The sequence below is a fragment of the Etheostoma spectabile genome, chromosome 18, assembly GCF_008692095.1.
Source record: "Etheostoma spectabile isolate EspeVRDwgs_2016 chromosome 18, UIUC_Espe_1.0, whole genome shotgun sequence".
NCBI classification, from domain to species: Eukaryota; Metazoa; Chordata; class Actinopteri; order Perciformes; family Percidae; genus Etheostoma; species Etheostoma spectabile.
In genome coordinates, this window is record NC_045750.1 from 23,444,856 (window position 1) to 23,453,054 (window position 8,199).

Below are 8,199 nucleotides of genomic sequence, written 5' to 3' on the forward strand. Positions count from 1 at the left end.
ATCTTATGCTGCAGAGTTTTATCACTTTTCTGTGAATGTTTAGCCTTTATATAGAAAAAACTATCAGTGCTTATTTTAATGAAATAAACTGTATTTCCATATGCAGTTATGAAGTTGAATTGCCCCCTTGGGAATTAATAAAGTTTTTTATCTGTATCAGTTATTACTGACCACTAATAAGCATATGGGACCCCTTTTCCTTCTGTTATTAGTAGTGATGGGCAAATTAAGCTTTGGTGAAGCAGTGAACCACTTAGAGGAATTGGTTTGAAAATGCGTTCATTACTAGAAGCTTCAGTAACAGTGACCTCGCCTGGTGATGTGCCAAGGCTTCATCTATATTACCCAGACAAGATAGTGGACAGGAAGCTTTTAGACTAGTGACACACATACTAACAATGGGATGTCATTCTTTTTAAAATAAAGATTGACAAATTTGTGTATTGGGGAAACAGAGGATGTGCTTGGAAGATTGTGTAACTATGGCCAGGGGGTATGTGGGATAGGGAACACTCAACGTTTTTTTTAAGGAACGTTATTTTTTCCACACTTTTTGGACTGAGCCTCTTTATTTTTTTTGCTCACAACCTCTCCACATTTAGAGAAGGTTATGTTTAGCCAATATAAAAAGGTGAGGCGACACATTTTTGTGATTTATCCAGTACACCAGTGGATCTTTCCAGCTGTGGAACTGTCATGTACCGCTGTACCTCCACTGTAGCTTCCATATTAAGAATAACCATTTGGCTCATTGTTTTTTAGAATCAACTTAATTGTTTTTGTACACATACAGATGTTTTTTTTCTGCTGCAGTGTTTCAATAAACTAATGATTAATTTAATACTTGCCAGTGTGATTTTATTCCATGTTGTGTATGTACTCAACCTGCCGTGTCTGGCTCTTACTGACAGTGTACACACGGGGGCGATGTGACCTTGCAAACAGATCTAAAAAGCACCTGTTAAGATACAAATTCATTAGAACGCTTCTTTACTTAATTTAGGAGATTTTTCATGTCCTTTTCTCTTTAAATGTAATAACAGTTGTTGAGTGGGTAATCACATTTTAGTCAGAGGCAGATCTTGATAGAAGGGCAGTTAAAGTCAAATTTTTTTAATTGAGAAACTATTAGTAATTGGGCCAACTACTTAAACAACAGTTCCATTGCTTAGAAATGAACAAATGCAAAAAATAACAGACAGTTTGTAAATAGTAAAAGCTAAATATATACTACACAAAACGCTTTAAATACGTGTTCATTATTTCATACAGTTTATGGTACGTGACTTTTTCTCAGTCCTGAACTCGTTACTGTCCCTTTAAGGGGGCGGAGCCTGCGCCCTGTGAGACGCCACCGCACTATGCATGTACCTGCTGCCCACTCCTTTGCCATGTCTTGATTGGCTGTCTTGGCCGAAAGCCTCTTGAATGATTTCAAACCCGAGTGTTTGGACGAGAAGGAGGGGGTCTCCTGCTAATTCCGACCTGGCTGAGTGGAAAGGCTTCAACTATCCGTGCACCACCACCACCACCACCAGAGTAAAGAGGCTTATCCGAGGAGCGTTGTTGTCGGTAAAACGCGTTCAAGAGAGCACCGCCGGTAAAACAAAAGTGGGCTTTAATAAGTGTCGTGTTCACGCTTATTTTAGCTCAAATTAGGGTTTAGCTAACAGCTACGTCCCAGTTAGTTGCTCTTTCTGTTTATTATCGTTTGAACGGAGCGATGTCCAGAGGAAACGGCGCACATTGCGATGGGACACGGTGAGTTGTGCTGACGGGACTCGGCCCCGGGGACCAGGACCTGATTGGAAATCACTGACATTTGATTTAAAATCACGTGTTTCCTATTGTGACGGAATGTGAGTACTCAGCAGTTGTTTCCGAAATTCATACATCATTTTTTTTTTTTCCTTCAAAGATTAGTGAGGGCATTCAGTTCACGCACGGGTTGCCATAGCATCACATTCATATTTTTCTTTTTCGTTATATCGGCCTGTTGAAGAGGAGGGCATGGCGATACTTGCATATTTTGGACAATGTATTCGTATTATAACACAATTCCGCAACTGAGGCTTGGTTGAATTAGTTTTGATAGTTTTTATTTCAAGGCACCGTGTACACGAACCGACAGGCTACTCACAGCGAAGACAGCCATGGCTAAAAACCTGTCCGAGGGAGCGAGGGATGAGCTGAGCCAGCTGACGGACGAGGAGATGCTGCGGTTCACCAAAGAGGAGCTGGTCCGGAGATTGCGGAGGGTCGACGGCGAGAAAATGAACTTGATGATCGAGCATGGCAACATGATAAAAGACATTAACCGGCGGCTGCAGCTGCACCTGCACGAAATCCGGAGTCTGAAGGAGATCAACCAGAAGCTGCAGGACGACAACCATGAGCTCCGGGAGCTCTGCTGCTTCCTGGACGACGACCGGCAGAAGGGCAAGAAGCTGTCCCGGGAGTGGCAGCGCTTCGGCCGCCACACCGCCAGCGCCATGTGGAAGGAGGTGGGCACCTACATGATGAAGCTGAAGGAGTTGGAGGCCAACCAGGGCACCGTGTTGAGGGAGAACTCTGAGCTGAAGGAGATCATCCTCATGCTGGATGAGGAGAGGAACGGAGCGGGCTCCAGGAGCTCCATAGACAGTCAGTCCAGTTTAAGCAACCTGAACGGCGGCACCGGCACGGTCAGGGATGTTGGGGACGGGAGTAGCACGTCCAGCACGGGTAGTGCTGGGAGCCCCGATCACCACAATCACAACAACCACATACACAAGCCCGTCTCAGAGAACAGTAAGCTAGGCACCACCATGAGGAGGTCCATGGATGACCTGTCAGCCCCGCACCACCACAGGAGCATCCCCAATGGACTTAATGGTGAGTAGGCCTACATACACTCCCTCCACCTGTGGGAACTCACCTGTTTGTCCAAATCTGCAGGCAGTCTTAACCAGAGATGCTACAGTCCAACCAATCAGGCCTTACAGTAGGCTACATAAAACCTGAAAAAATGGAAAATAGCCCTTTTGATTATATTTCCATCTTTGTGGCCACAAGTTACTTTATAGGGCGTAGGTGAATGACTACAAATTAGGGTACCCTTGACTTCAAAAGAGCTCCAACTAAGAGACACAAGTTGTTGTTGCCCGTTTGAGGCCTGCCTCTGGCAATTATAGTATTGTAATGTAGATCAAATTGTAATTCTTTGTAGTTGAGCTTTCAAAAGACACATATTTAGGCCTGCACAAAATGAGGAAAATATGCGATATGCGTTTTTGAGTACCGCAATAACGATATTACTTGCGATAAATAAACAGATGTACTTGTGTACTTAGTTCTGCATTCCTGCTGCTAAAATACAATAGCTCGTTAAATTTAAAACAAATAAAGGGAAATCATTTTTCAACATTCTTCTAAGAAATTGGACAGTGAATGAATATTAAAGGCACCACTTAAAAAAAGAATGGCAGTTGCATTTGAATGTGCAGTTTTCTACTGACATTTTCTTTTAACTAATCACCTATCAAGTGCGATATGTTGCAGCCTTTTGCAATGTGTATATTGCACAAGTTGATATTGCAATAACGATTAAAAACACTATCTTGTGCAGCCCTTTTAATGCAGCTGGCCTATTACATCTGTACACCTCTGGTTTCATTCCTCATAGATCCTACAGTCAGGATGTTATGCATGTGATTGCACTGACAACATATGCTGATCAAAACGGCTGTGAAGGATTAACTGGGGGGGTGGGGTCTTGGCTTAACCTCACTGAAAAGTCTTGATTGGGGTTATTATGACACATACACATATGCACACAGAGTGTCCTTAAGAGGCCTTTTCAGTCCCACTTTAGCCCATCATTGGAGTCTGCACTGATTTAGGTCACTGCACTCGTGGTCCTTAAGAAAAAGGACTTATTGTAATAGCTTTTAAAGGAGGGCACGCGCAAATTGATTTATGTTGTTGTTGGGGGTCATTCGCTGATTATCATTGTTGCCTTTTTGGTTGTGGAAGAGCACTCATGTCTGCTTAGGGCCCATTTGAAATGCATGGCATGGGACCAGAAATCAGTGTCCCTGTGTTAAGACCTAAATACACGGCTGAAAGCTTCGAGCTGGGATGAAAATGCCCTGATGGAACAGGAGGACACTAAGGCTTGTTTAGCTAGCACATGGGCTGATAACTTGCCACGATCTGTTTGGCAAAGGGAATAAAAAAAAAAAAAATCCCACACCCAGTTTTAAACTTTATTATCATCATTATTCTTTTATCCCTGATTTACAAGGACTGGGCAGCAGCATATAGGAGCTCAACGCAAGCAGTTTCAAATCAGATCACATAGGTCAAATCTTCTATCAGGCGTTCCCGGACATCGCACACTGTGAAAACTGTGAAGGTAACAAATACAAAAGGATTGAAACGAGCATTAGCGAGAGCCGAAGGGAGCCCTTAATCCGGAAACACTCGCACGCCAACACACACATTTTGGGGCGGTGTCATTACGTAACATCAATATTGTGCCTGCAGTGACCCAGCACCTCTCTTAAGCTCTTGTTTCTGTTTTCTGATGTGTGTGACATCATGTGCCACCGAGGCTCTGCGTGCTCATTGCTGACAGTAATGCACAAATTCTAACACACACACACACACACAATGGCATGCCTGAAAGACCTGTTTCACTTGAAAGAAGGTGTATGATTTCATTGTTTACAGCCACTAGTCATTATGCAAAAAAGAGCAATAAGAATCATTCACAACGCCGGATTTCGGGATCATACAAATTCATTATTTCTATGTCTAAATTGCTAAAATACCATGATTTAATAATATCAAACGCAGTATTCATGTCAAAGCAAGAAATGCCTATGCCGGGAATATTCAAAAGATGTTCACTGAAAGGGGGGAGGGTACGATTTAAGGGGAAGAGGAAATTAAGTAATAGATGTAGAACATCAAGGAAAAGATTTGTTTATCAATGCGCGGAGTTTAAATTGTGGAACAAACTAAATGAGAACCTAAAGCAATGCCCAAACATATTCCTTTTCAAAAAATGTACAAAGAAATAGTTTTACAAAGTATAAAGAAGCACGTGTAGAAGTTTTGTTTGTTTTTTGTGTTATTTATTTATATTATATATGAGGGTGGTGTTGTGTGTATATGTGTGTGTATATGTATAATATATATATATGGTGTATAATATATATATATATATTATATATAATATATATCTATATATATGATATATATATATAATTTTTTATTATATATATATGTATATATATATGTATATATATATATGTGTTGTTGTGGGTGTGTGTATTATGTATGTGGGTATGTATGTATGTATATGTTACATATGTGGGTATGTATTTGTGTAGGTATGGGTGTGTATATATGTGTGTGTGTGTATATATATATATATATATATAATATATATATATATATTATATATATAATAGCAACTAATTATAATATTGTAAAGCAATGCCAGAATTAAAGGGGTAGGAGTACATAAGTTTTATCTTCCTACTCCTTTTCGCACAGTAATAGAGGGATGTTAAAGAAGGATTCTTTGTTGTTATGTTTCTCTCAATTTTTTGTTTATTATTTCTTTTTATTATTATTTTTATTTTTATACACTTTCTCTTGCATGTTCGAAATAAGATATTACAATCAATCAATCAATCAATTGTTAATAATAAGATTGATGCTAACTAGTCCTAAACAAAGCTGAGCATTGCTTATCTTTCTGGCTTTTACATCATTGCAAACAGTAAGAAACAGAACAACTGTTGGCATGCCAATTGCTGAAACCCCCCCAAAAAAGCAGTATTACACTACTCCTAACTTAACGTAATTGCTCGCAGGTCGACACTAGCCTCTAAAGGCCTGGCGAGGAAAAAAAATAAAAAATAAGATCTTCACCAGCGCAGATTTACTCGATTTGGCTTTTTGAAATCCGAGCGGAGTGACCATGTTGTGAGGTCAGGTCTGGCTGCGGTGTGGGGTCTTCAGAGTGGCTTTATTTAATACTGTCCAAATGTCAGTCCCGTCCCCCCCCCTCCCCAGGGCATTTAAGAGACAAGCTTGAGGATTGCCGCCAAGTGCTAAATGAACAGCATCTGTCGCTTGCCGCACACACACACACAACACACACACACACCACACACACACACACACACACACACACACACACACACACACACACACACACATAGAGGAGCAGGATGCTTGTGTTTTGTGTCCAGAGGAGGACAGACCAGTTGGTTGAGCTAGAGGCTTCTTCATACGTTTCAGTCAGTTAAAAAAAAAAAAAAAGAAAAAATCTTTTTGGCAAATGTAAATTTGGAAGTCCTTTGCTTTAGAGGCAAAATAGGCCTGGGAGAGGAGTGTATAAAGGGGGCCCAGGAAAGGGCCCTCAATGGGTCTCGGTGGTGTTGGGGGAGTGGCTGAACGGCGGTGAGGGGTTGGCTGGGAAGCTCTGGGGTGGAGTGGTGGGGGACTGTTGGAGGGCATATTTAAGCTCAAAGGAGTTTGGTTTTGGGAGACATCCTGCTGTCTGCTTAATTGAATTTTGTGTGCGTTGACATGGCTGAAATCCCCCCCTCCCCTCCACTCCTCTTCCTTTGGGGATACAGGCTGTGTGAGTGCATGTTTACTCGGACAGGGCGTGTGTGTGTTGTAATGCGCGAGGAGAGCGATGGCTTTTGTTCGGAAGAGAAAAAAAAAAAAAAAAAAAAAAGGAAGAACAGCAGGGGCTACGTTGAGTTTGTTTGACTAGTGACTTCTATTTCCCGACTTCTCAACATCTGCATTCACTTTCGGTGGTCTGGAACCCAATTCCAGTTGATAGAAATATGATGCTGTTCTCGAGACCTTGCGTTAGGCTCCTCTTTAGTGCCACACAGACTGCAAATAGGCCTAGCTGTGTGTGAGATTGAGACAAAGTGCCCCAAGCGAGACAGCAAAGTGCTGCTCTGACATTGTCCAGATGAACTGATAGAGATCCTCCTCTGCAATAACGCCTGTTGACCTTTAACAGACCCTCACACATTCCCCTGGCTTTAAAGGAACACTGTTTTTAACTCAGATAAAGGGACTCCAAACAAGCCAGAGAGCGAGGCTTCTCAAAGGGCAGGAGAACCGATTAGACGCATCCGGCTGACATCAACATATTCTCTTACTTTTACCACAGTGGAAGGGACAGCGTAGCAGCCCATGTTGTGCAAAGGACTAGATACTTTTCATTAAGTGAGATATCTATGATGTCAACAATATACTGAACATGTTGCAGGTTTCAACTCATAAAAGCGGACTTATCAGAGTCAGAAGTATAAGGAACTGGTGCCATGTGGCTCTAGTCACTCAGTGTAAGCTGGCGTACCCTTGGTGATATGAGCAACAATAGAGTCAATTCTTCGATATGGTATTACCAGCTGGTTCGGGAATTTGACAGTAAAATCTAAAACCCAGATTTTGAATCTGGTTAAAACGGCAGGTTTACGGCATGGGAACACCTGAATCTCTCAACCCGCCGGAGCTTTTTGAACCGGCAACAATCAGGCAGGCTAAGACCATTCTGTCTGATGACTGTCATGTTTTGTTTTCACAGTTTGAGCTGTTGAACTCAGGAAAGAGGTACAGGGTTCCTTTGTGTAAATATAACAGGTATAAGCACTCATTGGTCCCTATTGCAGTAAAGCTCATGAATGAGCAGAGATGAAAGCATGACTATGAATATTTTTAAGGTATATCTGTGACTGTGATGGATGAATGAAATTGGTTTTGTTTTGAAGTATGGCTTTTATCTTATTTAGTATAGGAAATCGGCTATTTGCACAGGCCCTCGAGTAGCCCATATGTTGACTGTATATTTGTTTTTTAATTGTTTATTAACCCTGTGCTGTCGTTGTGTCTGTAACTCTTGCAGCTAAGTGGCTCAGTGTCCAATGCAAATTTCTCCTTAGGGAGACCAATAAAAGTACTTTGACTTTAAGTAAGATCATTGCATGCACATGGACTGAAACATGCACAGTAGTGCAAAGAAGAACAAAAAACATGCTCTTAATACTAGAGCTGTCCCCTCTTAGTCGATTAGTCGACTAATCTGTGGTTTTGGTTTTAGTCGACTAAGATTTCTTTAGTTGAGTCATTTTTTATGCTTATACATGCTTAATTACTCATTTCCAAGATACTTAT

General features: G+C 41.4%; 1 protein-coding gene across 8 annotated transcripts in view; it reads left to right on the top strand.

Moving 5' to 3' along the window:
- The first annotated feature begins 1,342 nt into the window (after positions 1–1,342).
- ccdc85cb (coiled-coil domain containing 85C, b) overlaps positions 1,343–8,199 on the top strand; it is a 52,781-nt gene continuing 45,924 nt past the window's right edge. For 4 of the 8 annotated variants that reach the window (XM_032543395.1, XM_032543396.1, XM_032543402.1 and 1 more), the window contains exon 1: positions 1,344–2,874. In XM_032543395.1, the coding sequence (XP_032399286.1) occupies positions 2,154–2,874 (721 nt within the window). In that variant the 5' untranslated portion in view covers positions 1,344–2,153. Of the gene's footprint in view, positions 2,875–8,199 lie in introns of all 8 variants that reach the window. The other 4 variants (XM_032543400.1, XM_032543401.1, XM_032543397.1 and 1 more) reach the window with 2 other exon arrangements.